General features: G+C 36.7%; 1 protein-coding gene across 1 annotated transcript; it reads right to left on the reverse strand.

Annotated features, from left to right (window-relative positions):
• Positions 1–1,628: 1,628 nt before the first annotated feature.
• On the reverse strand, positions 1,629–19,540 carry LOC130047330 (uncharacterized). Its single transcript, XM_056142013.1, has 7 exons — positions 19,400–19,540; positions 6,651–7,493; positions 5,799–6,610; positions 5,530–5,605; positions 4,917–5,006; positions 4,378–4,473; positions 1,629–1,649 (listed from the first exon to the last, which is right to left on the reverse strand). Exons 1-7 carry the CDS (start codon positions 19,538–19,540, stop codon positions 1,629–1,631), a joined length of 2,079 nt encoding a protein of 692 aa, XP_055997988.1.
• Between the last annotated feature and the right edge of the window lie 1,029 nt (positions 19,541–20,569).

Below are 20,569 nucleotides of genomic sequence, written 5' to 3' on the forward strand. Positions count from 1 at the left end.
CTGATCAGGTAAACGGAGTTATCCGTAGTCAAAATCAGTGTGCCAAGAACGGCCTAACAATCGGTATGAAACATGTCAGACAGCATTTGACCTAATTATAGTTTGTATTGATGAACTAGATCGTTATAACGACCATAGAATTTGCGAAATGCTGACTTCAATCGAGACTGTTGAAACCCCAGTACCATCAACTTGTTTGTCAGTAATTTGCCTCGATTTAAAAACTGATTATACGCAGAACAAGCTCTTGCGTATCGAATCAGTTGAGAGATATAAACAGCAGATGCAAGTGATAATGGAATATTGCTACATAAATATGGGACGTTGACGATGGAGAAGCTGAAATCATCCCGTTTGTCACACAGTTGAGTTGTCAGTTTGCCGTTAATGTCTACTTTCAATAAAATATCTAAATATGAAGCAGAAGTGGACGACTCTGTGGTGTCTTTTATTTCGAGCTCACAGGGATATATCGAATCGATTGATTGAATATTGTTTAATATCCCTCTCGCGAATATTTCTCTTATATGGAGACGTCACCACTGCCGGTGAAGGGATGCAAATTTTCGGCCTATGATCGGCGCTTACGGTCTTTGAGCAGGGAGGGATCTTTATCGTGCCACACCTGCTGTGACACGGGACCTCGGTTTTTGCGGTCTTATCCGAAGGACTACCCCATTTAGTCACCTTCTACGACAAGCAAGGGGTACTGAGGACCTATTCTAACCCGGATCGACATATGAATGAAAGTTATCATTGTCAATAGACAAAACGTCGTTGATATATCTAAATGTCGAATTGAAGGCCACAGCAAGAGATTTTTTCTTCTCGCGTATAAGTTTTTGAATAAATTCTGCTTCTTATGAATATAGAAACAGGTCAGCTAACAAAGAAGCACAATTCGTGCCCATGGAAATTCCAACAGACTGTTGGAAGACGACCACGCAGATATTGTCAATGAGGAACTCTAGCATATTTTTATTTCAACTTCAGAGTACTTGTGTGTGGAATCAGAGTGGTGTTTAACAAAGTAAGTTTTTGGATGACTGATCACTAGATATGAATATTTCCTTTTTTCCATTTTTGTTGAAGAAGCAACTGTCTATGAAGTCAAAAAGTCTAGTCTTTAATTTATCGTGAGGAATGGTCGTGTATAGTGTTGAAAAGTCATAGGTTTTGATGTTATTGATTTGGGAAAAGTTTTGCGATTTCAAGTATACTAAAAGTTCTTTAGAATTTTTTAGAATCCACATTTGATTAACACCACTTCTGGCATATGTAGTCGCACAGTAAGTTTGAAGTTTCTCCTTCACAGCTGTTAATAATTTTTGTGAGGAGGAAAGATAGGGGCTTGGTATAAAAAATAAAGTCCTCAAATGCCCTGATGACCCGACATTTGATAAAATCATATCCCATGAACAGAAGTACCTCATATTCTCGAGTTCTTTGAAAGTACATGTACTAGTTATAAACGCAAACTCATAATTCACTCTATGAAATCTATATTTATTTGTTGAAAAAACATATCTATTATAAGGAACAATATTCTTCTTTGATTTATCCTGGGTGTCCATCAGGTGCAATTTTTCTTATTTCTTTAAATCCATAAAACTTTCTAATCTTCCTGGTCATTTCATCCTCATAGCTGCCTGAAAAAAAATGATTAATCAACACAAGAGAAGAAATTGTCAGACCTTGTATTATTTAAGAAATAAATTTCATTTTTGAAAATCCACTTAAGAAATAAGTACTTGAATATACATAACGATATGAACTGCCACACATTACATCAGCATACTTCAGGAAGCGTGTTAGCGTCATGAAAAGCATGACGACATGAGGGGTTTCAGTTCATACTCTCATGTTTTTCCAAACATGAAATCTATTTTGATATTCACATTATACTTTCATTTCTGTCGGAAGTCACAGCTGTTTTAAAAATAGATGTTTTATATTATCAAGATTCATACACCGCTGCTACACATTCATATTATTGATATCAATGTCAAACATTGGAGATTAAGTATAAACTACAACACTTCACGCTGGTATACTTTATAAAGCACATTATTTCTTATATTTACATTCAACTTTCATTTCTGACAGAATTACCAGGCACTGAATTAGATGTAAGCATTGTTTACAAATGTAACGCGTTCATGTGGATATGTTTATCTTTACAGTTAGTAAAGATATCACAAAATGAAGACATTGGTTATGTAAATATCATATAATACAAGTACATTTCAGATAATGACTTACAGCTGTAACGTCGTCATTATGTAAACAGTCTAGACGGCGTGTAGGACTGGCAACATTACAGATAATGACTTACCGCTGTAACGTCGTCATTATATAAACAGTCTAGATGGCTTGTAGGACTGGCAACATTACAGATAATGACTTACCACTGTAACGTCGTCATTATATAAAGTCTAGATGGCATGTAGGACTGGCAACATTACAGATAATGACTTACCACTGTAACGTGGTCACTATGTAAACAGTCTAGACGGCGTGTAGGGCTGGCAACATTTCAGATAATGACTTACCGCTGTAACGTCGTCACTATGTGAACAGTCTAGACGGCATGTAGGACTGGCAACATTACAGATAATGACTTACCACTGTAACGTCGTCACTATGTGAACAGTCTAGACGGCGTGTAGGACTGGCAACATTACAGATAATGACTTACCGCTGTAACGTCGTCACTATGTAAACAGTCTAGACGGTATGTAGGACTGGCAACATTACAGATAATGACTTACCGCTGTAACGTCGTCACTATGTAAACAGTCTAGACGGCGTGTAGGACTGGCAACATTACAGATAATGACTTACCACTGTAACGTCGTCACTATGTAAACAGTCTAGATGGCATGTAGGACTGGCAACATTACAGATAATGACTTACCACTGTAGCGTCGTCACTATGTAAACAGTCTAGACGGTGTGTAGGACTGGCAACATTACAGATAATGACTTACCACTGTAGCGTCGTCACTATGTGAACAGTCTTGACGGCGTGTAGGACTGGCAACATTACAGATAATGACTTACCACTGTAGCGTCGTCACTATGTGAACAGTCTTGACGACGTGTAGGACTGGCAACATTACAGATAATGACTTACCACTGTAGCGTCGTCACTATGTGAACAGTCTTGACGGCGTGTAGGACTGGCAACATTACAGATAATGACTTACCACTGTAGCTTCGTCACAATGTGAACAGTCTTGACGGCGTGTAGGACTGGCAACATTACAGATAATGACTTATCACTGTAGCGTCGTCACTATGTGAACAGTCTTGACGATGTGTAGGACTGGCAACATTACAGATAATGACTTACCACTGTAGCGTCGTCACTATGTGAACAGTCTTGACGGCGTGTAGGACTGGCAACATTACAGATAATGACTTACCACTGTAGCTTCGTCACAATGTGAACAGTCTTGACGGCGTGTAGGACTGGCAACATTACAGATAATGACTTATCACTGTAGCGTCGTCACTATGTGAACAGTCTTGACGGCGTGTAGGACTGGCAACATTACAGATAATGACTTACCACTGTAGCTTCGTCACAATGTGAACAGTCTTGACGGCGTGTAGGACTGGCAACATTACAGATAATGACTTACCACTGTAGCGTCGTCACTATGTGAACAGTCTTGACGGCGTGTAGGACTGGCAACATTACAGATAATGACTTACCACTGTAGCTTCGTCACAATGTGAACAGTCTTGACGGCGTGTAGGACTGGCAACATTACAGATAATGACTTATCACTGTAGCGTCGTCACTATGTGAACAGTCTTGGCGATGTGTAGGACTGGCAACATTACAGATAATGACTTACCACTGTAGCGTCGTCACTATGTGAACAGTCTTGACGGCGTGTAGGACTGGCAACATTACAGATAATGACTTACCACTGTAACGTCGTCACTATGTGAACAGTCTTGACGGCGTGTAGGACTGGCAACATTACAGATAATGACTTACCACTGTAACGTCGTCACTATGTGAACAGTCTTGACGGCGTGTAGGACTGGCAACATTACAGATAATGACTTACCACTGTAGCGTCGTCACTATGTGAACAGTCTTGACGATGTGTAGGACTGGCAACATTACAGATAATGACTTACCACTGTAGCGTCGTCACTATGTGAACAGTCTTGACGGCGTGTAGGACTGGCAACATTACAGATAATGACTTACCGCTGTAACGTCGTCACTATGTGAACAGTCTTGACGGCGTGTAGGACTGGCAACATTACAGATAATGACTTACCACTGTAGCGTCGTCACTATGTGAACAGTCTTGACGGCGTGTAGGACTGGCAACATTACAGATAATGACTTACCACTGTAGCGTCGTCACTATGTGAACAGTCTTGACGGCGTGTAGGACTGGCAACATTACAGCTCCCCAGGTCTGCGTTACACGGTCCCTCTTCCTTCTGTTGTTAGAAATAATTTTATCAAGCAAGGAACAAGAATGTACTTCTGACGGGCAAATTCTTCACACATTACATTATGTTATGGGAATTCACAATCAGATACTTCAAGCTGTGGTTTCTAGACAAATGAACTTAGGGGGGTATATACGCAAGCGTGTAATGAAGACGTAAAAGTTTTACCAAGAAATACAAGTTTTATATTTGCAGTTGGAATTTATTTCAAACGGACATCTGCATAATATGTTTGACATAAGTTGTAACTTTAGGTTGTTAAAAAAAATTGCAGTCCATGTGTATGGAATGCAAACACATCTGGACAAGAGCATTATCTAGTTCCACCCATTCCCCTGGCCCGTTATAAAGACAAATACTGCAACATAATGAAAATAGATATACATTAATACAAATACCGCAATATAATGAAAATAGATATACATTAATACCTTAAATCTATCTATTTTGAAGAGGAAAAGCTTTCTAGGGAAAAAACTGTCATCATCATACTCGTCATCGACGTTGTCGTCTCTGGAAGGCTGTAAAACAGGAACGTTTATAATGTGTTTGTTGTTTGTGAATTTGTTAACAAGTGTACAACATCAAAGTACTAAACAACGGTTCTATTTGCCATCCATATTAAGTATGCTTTGTGCATGACACGCAGTTGCTATTTTCAACTTGATTGAGATGAACCATATCATGCATATCTAAATTCCAAACTCAATACTCCTCTCAATACTTTATGAAAGAAACTCGTTACAAGCATTTTACACTAAATGCGAGTAAAACTGAGACATTATGTAATTTTGAATGTCAGATACTCAATGCATCTCTGTGTTACAGACAAATAAGTGAAACTGTACGGAACGTGATCTCTACAATGAAACAACAAAGTAGGAATGTCTTTAATGCTTTGAACGTTCGAGATTTTGGGAGACAAGAAAGGTTGTTTTTAAGATACCTAGTCCTTTTGATTTAATTTCGGTAGATGATAGCGTTAAACAATTAAAGATACAGTATAATACATTATTAGTGTCCTTGTCAATTATTTCTAATTACCTCCAAGTCTCCTTTCTGGAGTTCCTGCTCTCTATCTACAATGGCGTCATTATTGTTGCACGCTTCGTTTATTTTCCTGCAAATATAGCATAACATTTCTTCAGACTTACCCAAATTTTGAAAGCATTTTCCAACTTTGTATAACAATGATCAGAAAGAAATGCATGAGAACAGGTATAGGTATTTACGCCATTTATCGTTTACTGAATGTTAAAAAGTGAACCAGTCCTTCAGTGAAAATGTTTAATTTGGGCAAGACGTTAACATACCCGATATTGTCCTCGACAATCTCCTTTAATTCTTCACGATTTCTGATCTCCCGATGAAGAGCTTTGTCTGCTTGTTTCACAATTGGATCCTTTGCCGAATTAATCTCATGTACATTGTCCACCTCTCCTGTATCTCTTGTTTCCTGCCCTGTGGTAACCTGCCCCGTGGAAACATCCCCTGTGGTAACCTCTGTGGTAAACTCCTCTGTGGTAACCTCCCCTGTGGTAACCTCCTCTGTGGTAACCTTTCCTGTGGTTACCTCCCCTGTGGTAGCTTGCCCTGCAGTAACCTCCTCTGTGGTAACCTGCCATGTGGTAACCTCCTCTGTGGTTACCTCACCTATGGTAACCTGTCCTGTGGTAACCTGCCCTGTGGCAACATCCTCTGTGGTAACTTTCTCTGTGGTAACCTCCTCTGTGGTAACCTGCCCTGTGGTAACCTTCCCTGTGGTAACCTCCTCTGTGGTAACCTGCCCTGTGGTAACCTCCTCTGTGGTAACCTGCCCTGTGGCAACCTTTCCAGTGGTAACATCCCCTGTGGTAACCTCTGTGGTAACTTCCCCTGTGGTAATCTCCTCTGTAGTAACCTCCCCTGTGGTAACCTCCTCTGTGGTAACCTCCTCTGTGGTAACCTCCCCTGTGGTAATCTCATCTTTGGTAACCTCCCTTGTGGTAACCTCCTCTGTGGTAACCTGCCCTGTTGTAACATCCCCTGTGGTAACCTCTTCTGTTGCAACCTCCTCTGTGGTAACCTCCTCTGTGGTAACCTTTCCTGTAGTAGCCTCTGTGGCAACCTTTCCTGTGGATACCTCCTGTGGAAACCTGCCCAATGGTAACCTCCCCTGTGGTTACCTCAACTGTGGTAATCTCCTCTGTGACAACCTGTCCTGTGGTAACCTCCTCTGTGGAAACCTCTCCTGTGGTTACCTGCCCTGTTGTTACCTCCCCTGTGGTAACCTCCTCTTTGGTAACCTCCCCTGTGGTAACCTGCCCTGTGGTAACCTCCCCTGTGATTACCTCCTCTGTGGTAACCTTACCTGTGGTAACCTCTTTTAGAGTAACCTCCTCTGTGGTAACCTGTCCTGTGGTAACCTGACCTTTGGTAACCTCCTCTGTGGTAACCTGATCTGTGGTAACCTTCCCTGTGGTAACTTCTGTGGAAACCTGGCCTGTGGGAACCTTCCATGTGGTAACCTCCTCTGTGGTAACTTTCTCTGTGGAAACATCCCCTGTAGTAACCTGCCCTGTGGTAACCTCTGTGGCAACTTGCCCTGTGGTAACCTCCTCTGTGGTAACCACCCCTGTGGTAACCTGCTCTATGGAAACCTGCCCTATAGTAACGTCCCCTGTGGTTACCTCCCCTGTGGTAACCTGTCCTGTGGTTACCGCCTTTGTGATAGCCTCCTCTGTGGTAATCTGCCCTGTGGTAACGTCGTCTGTGGTAACCTGTCCTTTGGTAACCTCCCCTGTGTTAACCTCCCTTGTGGTTAACTGCGGATTTCTGTGCACAATGTCTCTCTCTTTACCAGTTTGTTTCTGATATTCTTCAGCCCTTTGCTGAAGCTTCCTGCGAGAGCCCTTCCTTCTCTTTCTGGCTTTCTTCTTTTCTTTCTTCTTACTTGTATTTTTGTTTTCCTCGCGCATAACGTGATGACACTTCTCGTTTTCTGGTGTGGCATCATGTTCCTTTTCTTCCTACAGAATAAATCATTTGATGAAGACAATTTTACGATTTCCCAAACTGAACAGTCGATATTTTATGCAATGATACGGCATTCTAGGATGAAACACCCGTCATAATCACTATATCGTCGATATCCTCTCTGGAAGATTGTAAACGCTTCTAACAAAGTGTTTATTGTTTGTGATTTCATTAACAAGTGTAGAAAATCGAAGACTAAATATGGGTTATGTTTACAAAAAGGTAAAAGTAAAAAAAAAAAAAAACCAAAAAAAATTATGCTTTATGCAAGTTACTCTGATGTGATTTAAATTTTGATTGGCAAAGCCTCGTCCTAGACTAGGAATCTTGTCCACTAAGTGGTTGATGTAATGTATGAAGCGTTAAACGATTAAAGGCACAACATAATGCAGTAGAACTTTAGCTTTTTAACAAAGTTTGCCGTCTTTAGGAACAACCTTACACAGTAAACCGATATAAATGTATGATATGCTTTAAGTATTTATATTTATATTAAATGACCACATAATCAAACTTTTCTAAAATGTTAAACCTTATATAAAATCAAGTTTTAAAAAACATCTAGAAACTACTGTACAATAATTTTTCTAGTATCACCTTGAACTAGACATGTACAGTGCATGATATTTGTACTAAAAATAGAAAGCATTGTTTCTTCTCTAACTCAAGAAAACAGTGAAAACCAGGCCCCAAGACCATAAACTTAGAATAGACTTAAGTCTAAATTTCAAATCCAGCCAACCTTTGAAATAATTTTCGTAAACAAATACAATTTTCAGTATATGTTTGCATTTGAACTTTTTATAAACCTGCAATTGTTTTTAATCATCTGTGCTGGATAAATCTTAAGATATAAGTAATAAAAAATATTGAATTAAGACTATTCTCACTTTATGGTCTACCGGCCAGGTGTTCACCGTGTTTAATTTTTCACATAGCAAGAAAAAAAACCTACTAAACAGCCGAAAATTGCCCACATTTTATCAAGAAGAATTTTAAGGTTTCACAAATTCTGCGTAGCATGTTGTTTCTGAGGTGTTGGCAGATGAGACGGGTAACAATGAGCATTTTCGACAGCGTTATTCGGCATCAGCGCGTTATTGGCATCAATTTTAACAAGTGATCAATTACAACTTTCTCTAACGATTCATATTCCAAATATGTTATGATATCCTTACTTAGAGATCAAGCGCAAGGGGGGGGGGGGGGGGGGGGGAGTGATCACAATTTGTAATTTTTTGCCATTACGCACTTTCACGCCAAGACTGTGGAAAGACTTGATGTGCAAAAATCATTTTCAAAAATGACCAAATAATCCGGTATGGGGTTATTTGAGTGTTTTAGTTGAATACACAAAAATCATGGCCATGATACATATTTTTGCGTTATTCAACACGATCTGAACAATAACTTAATATCTTCTAAGGTTCCCAAAATCAGAATATCAGTGAATCAATAACGACAACAATCTTTATGATCTTTCTATGTTCACAATTCATTATACATTGCAAGTAATAATTAAAATACTACAAGTAATCAAATGTTTCTTCATTGAAATCAAGAGACGATATTGTCATTTTAACCGCCTTCAGCTAGTCCCCACACTGATCTATGATTTATGTATTGTCAATGGAAAAATTCAGCATAGATGTCTATTAAAATCTATTTAAATCTTCAAAATGACGATGAAAGGTGAAAATATGTATATAAATATTTACCTTTTAGCGCCTTAATTCATATTATACTATTTTGACACTCTAATTTTCCTTTCAGCTCTTACAAGTTTATTTCCAAAATGTCGGCTTGAGCATCACTGAAGAGACATTATTTGTCGAAATGCGCATCTGGTGCATCAAAATTGGTACCATATAAGTTTACATACACTAAAGCAAAAAGAAAAAAGAAAGAAAGAAAAAACAACAAAGAATCAAAAATAAAAACAAAACGAAAAAACAAACAACAGTGTAGATAATAAATGACAAAAATTTCTCTCTGCACATTTTTTCTCTTTTTTTTTTTCGTCCTATGATTGCATCTTTATTATAAAAACAGTTTTGATATTACCCGAATTCCTAAGTGTATCAACATGAAACAAGATTTGATTCAAAACTCCTAAAACTTGAAATACGACAATACACTGTAGTTTTCAAACTGCAAAAAGGTGAGTATCGAGTTGGCCGGGTGGTTACCACACATCCATGAACAGAAGCTCGTGAACATGAAGTAGATCTAGCTGCTTTAGTCTCAGTAGAAGAATCTGTGTAAATGACGATAAAAGGTGAAGATATTTACATAAATATTCAACTTTTGAGACGCTATAATTTATTTTATAAACTATAGCATGAAAACAACAAACAAACACCAAAACCAACAACAAAGAAACAAACAAAATAAATACTACAAAATTTGTCTTTGCATATTCTTTCTCTTTTTCTTCTTCTTCCTAAAATTGTTTTGTCTTTCTTGTCAAAAAAATCAACACGTTTTGATATTACCCGATTTTCTAAGTGTATCAACATGAAACAAGGTTTGATTCAAAACTTGTAAAATTTGAAATACGACAATGCACAGTAATTGTCAAACTGTAAAAAGGTGAGTATCGAGTTGGCCGGGTGGTTACCACACATCCATGAACAGAAGCCCATGAACATGAAGTAGATCTAGCTGCTTTAGTCTCAGTAGAAGAACCAGTGTCAACCCACCAATCCACGGCTCACCCGATATCTGACGTGTGTAAATAGCTATATGTATATAATGCAAAACTCTCAGTGAAAGGGAAGATAACTCGTAACAGATATTGTGCAATACCAAGTAACATGTACTAGTGATTTAATTTATACAAGTGAGTCACAAAAGACAAGGGCGGATCCAAACGTTTAAGTTTGACTATGTACACCAGGATTTATCCACTGATTACATGGCTGACATACACAGATGTATAATTATACACAATATACATATTGCAATACCTGGTGGTAGGTTCAAATCTTTCTTTCTCATTACCGTAAACGAGTACGATATAGCTGAGTTTGGAACAGACAATTTGAAAGGGTTTGGGGGGTGTAGTAGTAAAAACAATATGAATTACTGTATCAATACACATTCTGAATACAGAAAGGTATATTCAATATTCTACAAAATAAGCCAACATCGGGATCGATTGTCTAATGTGTCAAGGTATCACATCGGTAATTGTCCAATCAAACCGAATTTAGTCAATTGTAGTTCCATATATTTAAAAGAATGATTTTTTCCCTGCGCGATTCTTCTCATTTCCTCTTCCTCTTTTCTCTTAAGTTTTGTACCCTTGATTAGGAAAGTTTGTGTAATTTTCAGAAATAATCAGTTGTATACAAAGGAACTATTTGATGTTGGTAGCTGAGGCTACTTCCTGAGGTGCACTCAGTCTGTTTACACACATGTGAAAAATATGTGGATTTGAGGTAGTCTTGTTTTCGGTAAATACTTTCGAAAATTCTGCGTAGCATGTTGTTTCTGCGGTGTTAGCAGATGAGACGGGTAACAATGAGCATTTTCGACAGCGTTATTCGGCATCAGCGCGTTATTGGCATCAATTTTAACAACTTTCTCTAACGATTCATATTCCAAATATGTTATGATATCCTTACTTAGAGATCAAGCGCAAGGGGAGGGGGAGGGATCACAATTTGTAATTTTTTGCCATTACGCATTTTCACGCCAAGACTGTGGAAAGACTTGATGTGCAAAAATCATTTTCAAAAATGACCAAATAAGCCGGTATGGGGTTATTTGAGTGTTTTAGTTGAATACACAAAATTCATGACCATGATACATATTTTTACGTTATTCAACACGATCTGAACAATAACTTAATATCTTCTAAGGTTCCCAAAATCAGAATATCATTGAATCAATAACGACAACAATCTTTATGATCTTTCTATGTTCACAATGCATTATACATTGGAATTAATAATTAAGATACTACAAGTAATCAAATGTTTCTTCATTGAAATCAAGAGACAATATTGTCATTTTAACCGCCTTCAGCTAGTCCCCACACTGATCTATGATTTATGTATATTGTCAATGGAAAAATTCAGCATAGATGTCTATTAAAATCTATTTAAATCTTCAAAATGACGATGAAAGGTGAAGATATGTATATAAATATTTACCTTTTAGCGCCTTAATTCATATTATACTGTTTTGACACTCTAATTTTCCTTTCAGCTCTTACAAGTTTATTTCCAAAATTTCAGCTTGAGCATCACTGAAGAGACATTATTTGTCGAAATGCGCATCTGGTGCATCAAAATTGGTACCGTATAAGTTTTACATACACTATAGCAACAAAAGAAAGAAAGAAAAAACAACAAAGAATCAAAAATAAAAACGAAACGAAAAAACAAACAACAGTGTAGACAATAAATGACAAAAAATTGTCTCTGCACATTTTTTCTCTTTGTTTCGTCCTATGATTGCATCTTTATTATAAAAAAAGTTTTGATATTACTCGAATTCCTAAGTGTATCAACATGAAACAAGATTTGATTCAAAACTCCTAAAACTTAAAATACGACAATACACTGTAGTTTTCAAACTGCAAAAAGGTGAGTATCGAGTTGGCCGGGTGGTTACCACACATCCATGAACAGAAGCTCATGAACATGAAGTAGATCTAGCTGCTTTAGTCTCAGTAGAAGAATCAGCGTAAATGACGATAAAAGGTGAAGATATTTACATAAATATTCAACTTTTGAGACGCTATAATTTATTTTATAAACTATAGCAAGAAAAAAACCAAACAAACAAACACCAAAACAAACAACAAAGAAACAAACAAAATCAATACTACAAAATTTGTCTTTGCATATTCTTTCTCTTTTTCTTCTTCCTAAAATTGTTTTGTCTTTCTTGTCAAAACAATCAACACGTTTTGATATTACCCGATTTGCTAAGTGTATCAATATGAAACAAGGTTTGATTCAAAACTTGTAAAATTTGAAATACGACAATGCACAGTAATTGTCAAACTGTAAAAAGGTGAGTATCGAGTTGGCCGGGTGGTTACCACACATCCATGAACAGAAGCCCATGAACATGAAGTAGATCTAGCTGCTTTAGTCTCAGTAGAAGAACCAGTGTCAACCCACCAAGCCACGGCTCACCCGATATCTGACGTCTGTAAATAGCTATATGTATATAATGCAAAACTCTCAGTGAAAGGGAAGATAACTCGTAACAGATATTGTGCAATACCAAGTAACATGTACTTGTGATTTAATTTATACAGGTGAGTCACAAAAGAAAAAGGGCGGATCCAAACGTTTAAGTTTGACTATGTACACCAGGATTTATCCACTGATTACATGGTTGACATACACAGATGTATAATTATACACAATATACATATTGCAATACCTGGTGGTAGGTTCAAATCTTTCTTTCTCATTACCGTAAACGAGTACGATATAGCTGAGTTTGGAACAGACAATTTGAAAGGGTTTGGGGGTGTAGTAGTAAAAACAATATGAATTACTGTATCAATACACATTCTGAATACAGAAAGGTATATTCAATATTCTACAAAATAAGCCAACATCGGGATCGATCGTCTAATGTGTCAAGGTATCACATCGGTAATTGTCCAATCAAACTGAATTTAGTCAATTGTAGTTCCACATATTTAAAAGAATGATTTTTTCCCTGCGCGATTCTTCTCATTTCCTCTTCCTCTTTTCTCTTAAGTTTTGTACCCTTGATTAGGAAAGTTTGTGTAATTTTCAGATATAATCAGTTGTATACAAAGGAACTATTTGATGTTGGTAGCTGAGGCTACTTCCTGAGGTGCACTCAGTCTGTTTACACACATGTGAAAAATATGTGGATTTGAGGTAGTCTTGTTTGCGGTAAATACTTTCGAAAATTCTGCGTAGCATGTTGTTTCTGCGGTGTTAGCAGATGAGACGGGTAACAATGAGCATTTTCGACAGCGTTATTCGGCATCAGCGCGTTATTGGCATCAATTTTAACAACTTTCTCTAACGATTCATATTCCAAATATGTTATGATATCCTTACTTAGAGATCAAGCGCAAGGGGAGGGGGAGGGATCACAATTTGTAATTTTTTGCCATTACGCATTTTCACGCCAAGACTGTGGAAAGACTTGATGTGCAAAAATCATTTTCAAAAATGACCAAATAAGCCGGTATGGGGTTATTTGAGTGTTTTAGTTGAATACACAAAATTCATGACCATGATACATATTTTTACGTTATTCAACACGATCTGAACAATAACTTAATATCTTCTAAGGTTCCCAAAATCAGAATATCATTGAATCAATAACGACAACAATCTTTATGATCTTTCTATGTTCACAATGCATTATACATTGGAATTAATAATTAAGATACTACAAGTAATCAAATGTTTCTTCATTGAAATCAAGAGACAATATTGTCATTTTAACCGCCTTCAGCTAGTCCCCACACTGATCTATGATTTATGTATATTGTCAATGGAAAAATTCAGCATAGATGTCTATTAAAATCTATTTAAATCTTCAAAATGACGATGAAAGGTGAAGATATGTATATAAATATTTACCTTTTAGCGCCTTAATTCATATTATACTGTTTTGACACTCTAATTTTCCTTTCAGCTCTTACAAGTTTATTTCCAAAATTTCAGCTTGAGCATCACTGAAGAGACATTATTTGTCGAAATGCGCATCTGGTGCATCAAAATTGGTACCGTATAAGTTTTACATACACTATAGCAACAAAAGAAAGAAAGAAAAAACAACAAAGAATCAAAAATAAAAACGAAACGAAAAAACAAACAACAGTGTAGACAATAAATGACAAAAAATTGTCTCTGCACATTTTTTCTCTTTGTTTCGTCCTATGATTGCATCTTTATTATAAAAAAAGTTTTGATATTACTCGAATTCCTAAGTGTATCAACATGAAACAAGATTTGATTCAAAACTCCTAAAACTTAAAATACGACAATACACTGTAGTTTTCAAACTGCAAAAAGGTGAGTATCGAGTTGGCCGGGTGGTTACCACACATCCATGAACAGAAGCTCATGAACATGAAGTAGATCTAGCTGCTTTAGTCTCAGTAGAAGAATCAGCGTAAATGACGATAAAAGGTGAAGATATTTACATAAATATTCAACTTTTGAGACGCTATAATTTATTTTATAAACTATAGCAAGAAAAAAACCAAACAAACAAACACCAAAACAAACAACAAAGAAACAAACAAAATCAATACTACAAAATTTGTCTTTGCATATTCTTTCTCTTTTTCTTCTTCCTAAAATTGTTTTGTCTTTCTTGTCAAAACAATCAACACGTTTTGATATTACCCGATTTGCTAAGTGTATCAATATGAAACAAGGTTTGATTCAAAACTTGTAAAATTTGAAATACGACAATGCACAGTAATTGTCAAACTGTAAAAAGGTGAGTATCGAGTTGGCCGGGTGGTTACCACACATCCATGAACAGAAGCCCATGAACATGAAGTAGATCTAGCTGCTTTAGTCTCAGTAGAAGAACCAGTGTCAACCCACCAAGCCACGGCTCACCCGATATCTGACGTGTGTAAATAGCTATATGTATATAATGCGAAACTCTCAGTGAAAGGGAAGATAACTCGTAACAGATATTGTGCAATACCAAGTAACATGTACTTGTGATTTAATTTATACAGGTGAGTCACAAAAGAAAAAGGGCGGATCCAAACGTTTAAGTTTGACTATGTACACCAGGATTTATCCACTGATTACATGGTTGACATACACAGATGTATAATTATACACAATATACATATTGCAATACCTGGTGGTAGTTTCAAATCTTTCTTTCTCATTACCGCAAACGAGTACGATATAGCTGAGTTTGGAACAGACAATTTGAAAGGGTTTGAGGGGGTGTAGTAGTAAAAATAATTAAAAAACAATATGAATTACTGTACCAATACACATTCTGAATACAGAAAGGTATATTCAATATTCTACAAAATAAGCCAACATCGGGATCGATCGTCTAATGTGTCAAGGTATCACATCGGTAATTGTCCAATCAAACTGAATTTAGTCAATTGTAGTTCCACATATTTAAAAGAATGATTTTTTCCCCTGTGCGATTCTTCTCATTTCCTCTTCCTCTTTTCTCTTAATTTTTGTACCCTTGATTAGGAAAGTTTGTGTAATTTTCAGACATAATCAGTTGTATACAAAGGAACTATTTGATGTTGGTAGCTGAGGCTACTTCCTGAGGTGCACTCAGTCTGTTTACACACATGTGAAAAATATGTGGATTTGAGGTAGTCTTGTTTGCGGTAAATACTTTCGAAAATTCGGCGTAGCATGTTGTTTCTGCGGTGTTAGCAGATGAGACGGGTAACAATGAGCATTTTCGACAGCGTTATTCGGCATCAGCGCGTTATTGGCATCAATTTTAACAAGTGATAAATTACAACTTTCTCTAACGATTCATATTCCAAATATGTTATGATATCCTTACTTAGAGATCAAGCGCAAGGGGAGGGGGGATCATAATTTGTAATTTTTTGCCATTACGCATTTTCACGCCAAGACTGTGGAAAGACTTGATGTGCAAAAATCATTTTCAAAAATGACCAAATAAGCCGGTATGGGGTTATTTGAGTGTTTTAGTTGAATACACAAAAATCATGACCGTATATTGCAATTTTACTTCTTTCTTCTCTTCGTTTTCATCCCGTGGGGATCCGGGTTAGAATAGGTCCTCAGTACCCCTTGCTTGTTGTAAGAGGCGACTGAATGGGGAGGTCTTTCGAATGAGACTGCAAAAACCGAGGCCCCGTATCAGAGCAGGTGTGGCACGATAAAGATCCCTTCCTGCTCAAAGGCCATAAGCGCCGAGCATAGGCCTAAATTTTGCAGCCCTTCACCGGCAATGGTGACGTCTCCATATGAGTGAAAAATTCTCGATTGCGTCCTTAAACAATGTACAATCAGTCTTTTTCATATAAGCATTCGTATACGCAACATCTCCGCACATTGTTTCATCTTTTGAACGAGACATGGAATGGAATATTGTACTTTATCATTTTTTTTCTACATGCAGTTAATTATGTTTTGCAAAAGCATTTTCTTATGCTTTATTCCTAGGTGACAAGGTCTGCCTGAGGTTTTCTTTATTGATTTTGGTGACATGAATTCAGAATTGGATGGTCTACTTTTTCCGGTGCTAAAATTAACGCTATATTGTTGGTTGCAATCGGCGGCATGCAAATCTGAAGCTGTTTCAATGTGACTTCACTAGTCCAGGTGTCCCTTCTGTTTTCACAAATCCGTTTCAGTTTGAAAGTCAAATGTCATAGGGAAAACGCCCGGATTTCCAAATTTTGCACTCAAGCCACAAAATAGACAGTTCTCTTTAAAATCCAAATTTTCAGACATTGATCGAATAACTGGTCGGGAAACATTTCCTGCTGAGCTTGTATCTTTTTCAAAATTTCAATTTCAAACGATTTCAAGTTGGTAAAATCTCTTGGACATGTCTTGTGAACTAAATGGCCTTCTGCCGCCTGTATATCAACATTTTGCTCTACACTGAATTCGATTATTCTTTGAGCTCCTTTCCCCATATTTTCACACTCTCTTAGTTTTCTGTCACGTTGTTTAATCCAACTGGACAATTACCCATCTTGTAGGAAGGCTGTCAAACCTAGAATTTAATATATTGAAATGTTTCTTTCATTCCAAATAATATATAAATAAAACTTTTATTTCTGTACTTTCAATTATTAAGGATGTTTAACTATATGTGTGCATTGACACACTACAACTTAATCTGATTCATTTTCTTGGTATAAAACATCAAACCATATTGTTCGCAAGCAACATTCTGTAATATGGGAGAAACAAACGCAAATTGTTTCATATTGAACTATTTATAATAATTCATCAATATCTTATCTATTTCAAAGAATAAAAAGTCCAATCTATAACCATGTCACATTGACGGTCATCACTTGACTGGTAAATCAATCAAATTTGAAGTATAGCGCACTTGGTATGCATTTTCGCCTACATAAATACTTTTTTCTTGAATATAATTTTTTACAAATATTCTGCTAAACAATGTCAGTTTATACTTGTGTTTACCCAAATTACTCAATAAAGTAAAAGATATCTATATGTTTATAGTATGTTTATTTGATAAGCATAAACATCACCGTGATTATATAGAATATAAAGTAACGTAATGGGCCTTTAAAAAATGCAAACTGTTGCAAAAGGCCACCCTAAACCAGAAATACTGTAAAACACTGAAATTGTTTTACTTGATTATGACTGTGTATAAGTCCATTTGAGGAAATTTGGATTAAGGTGGCCCTCTTGTTGAAAATGACTAAAATATGGGGGGGGGGGGGGGGTCGTTCTCAAAATTTACCTTAACATTTAACAGCCTGTCAAACGTAAAACCTTTAAACTTACATGCGTGTGTGGCCTAGTGGTTTAGGTGCCCGGTAATTTTATATTTAAAGCATACATTCCGAGTTCAAGTCCAATCTGGTTTTTATTGTTTGTTTGTTTTCTTGGATTTTCATTTAGGGGGGGGGGGGTATAAATGTGATACATATATTTAAACAAATATTAGTGATTTTTATCATAACTTCCAATATTTGCAATTTACGACTTAAAGAAAAAAAAATTATTTTGAGATCACTGTAGTTCTGATTGTTTACACTAACCTGTTCCTGTGTGCACAGAATTTTCAAATCGTAATGTGGCTGACGAAAAGCTAAACAAATACTACAAGAAAAGGGGCACAAATGCAGCGGCGTAGCTTGGGGAAAATAAATATGGAAGCAGAAAGGGCAGGGAGTTTGTCTTTAATTTTAAACACAGGCACATGGGGTAAGGGTATCGTAACTTCCTCCAATTAAAAAACAAAGATTATCCATTAGTTTTACTGCATTTTTATTTTTATTTTTTTTGGAGACGTTTTGTACTCTTTTTATAACAACTATATTAAATGTGTTTTTGAATTCCGTGAAAGCTGAATTAAAACTACTAAAATTCGATGTATCTAAAATGAAAGAAGATACAATCGAATTTTGGTAGTTTTAAATAAAACTTTGACAGAGTTCAGAAACACATTAGTTGTAAATAACGTCTCAAAAACAATTGTAGTTAATCAAATTAATAATTAATTATTTTGTTTATGCATATCACACTCCCTGTGCAGACACATACACGGTATTATGTGTAAATACACGTACATGTGCGTACGTTAATGACGTTTTGCCTCGGGGGGGGGGGGGGGGGGGGCTATATAAACCAAGTGTGTTCTTTTCATTCTCTACCCATAGGTGTCACTGCTCGCTAACACCTCTGTCAATGCCGAAATTTCAAAATTCTTGTAAAACGCTTTGTCAATTTTTATACAAACGTTTAACTTAATTCGCTTAATCGATTTATGATGCAAAATTTTAAGAGTTGTTTTATCGCTGGTAAACAATATCCAAATGTTGATTTTAATCAAAATGAATCATTTCCCACCGTTTTTGGCGTTATCTTATCTACATTTTAAATTCCGTTCCGTTCCGTCTTCCATTCCGTTTTTCGTTCTGCGTTTTAGCAACACCCGATTTATACAAGCTATCCACACTTCAGCTGCCTGTGTGGATTCCCCATTTCATCCCTCTTTCTTGGATTCGCGCTGTATACTCTGCGTAAATGAGTGTATCTTAGGATCTTATTTCAATTAGATTGCACACAACCCTAGGAAAGAAACAAAAATTGGTAAACAAACAGGGGGTCCCAGCTTCGGGACACATTTTCCAAGAAATTGCAAATTCCTAAGGAATTTTGGCTAGCGGCAGGTCAGGGAGATGTCATACTACAAATCTCTTCAACTTAAAAGCCATCTCATCTTTTTTATCTGTCACAATTTTGCCTGCAATAATCGGACAGGGCTTCTTCTCTTCCACTGGCAGCCTAAGAAGAGGTAACGGAGTATGTGAGTTACGCGTTGTGTTCATAATTGGCTTGCGAAAATCAGTGTTAGCGCGGTATTTTATTTTACCGGTAGAAGGTCAATCTCTAAAGCTTACAAAAAAGCGTGAAACGATTGCATATTAAATCGAAATTGGGATGAGATAGACAGGGAATTCACACAGTTCAGAAAAATTATCGCCGCAAAAAAAAAATCAAAGGGAGGGGGGGTAGTAGCTAGTGTCCATACTTCGGTGCCTGTGCTTCTACATGTGACGTCATTGCATGATTCGAAAATTACATGTAAAGCACATGCTAAAGTCTTGTAGTTAAAGTAAACAACAAAGTGAAAGTGGATTTTATGGAAGTAAGGCCCCTTGTAACAATGAAAACACATTGAGTTATTTTGTCAAATCTCAACTCAGGTGAGACAACTTTGAGAAAGTTTGGTGGCACGGCATTTTAGCAAAATCTCTGCTGAGGTGAAACACGTGACTTTGAGTCTGAGTTAGAGATATTTATATATTGGTGGTGTATTAATATTTGCATTTAATGTACATGTACCAAACTAAAACATGGATCATGTTATGGGTAAATTCTCCGAAAAAGAAGGTTAGGTTTGTGGGATGGATGGTCAACACTATCCATATACATGTATGTACGTATATGTAACTTCTCAAGCAAATATTGGCAAACAGCATATGTAGCATTTCAGACCACAAAAAAAAAGACATCAGGCCAGCACAGCAATTGGTTTTTTAAAACAAAAGATGTTTGTAAAACACATATCCCCCCCCCCCCCCAATGGTGCAGAATTGAAAAGGTTTATACACACATCTCATTTAATTGATAGTATTATCATCAATTCAAAATACATTGTATTGAGCAGACAATATCTTCCTATGTCAAGAGTGAATTGACTATGTGACTTAAAATTCAATAGGGGTCATCTACTCCTTATGCTGTACCAGTGTACCAAGTTTCGTACGTGCCAATTAAGCAAATAATTCTTAAAATATAGGAGACAATATATTACTATGTCCAGTTCAACTATTGACTTTTGACCTCAAAATCAA

Source organism: Ostrea edulis, chromosome 6 (genome assembly GCF_947568905.1).
Source record: "Ostrea edulis chromosome 6, xbOstEdul1.1, whole genome shotgun sequence".
In the NCBI taxonomy this organism is placed as follows: Eukaryota; Metazoa; Mollusca; class Bivalvia; order Ostreida; family Ostreidae; genus Ostrea; species Ostrea edulis.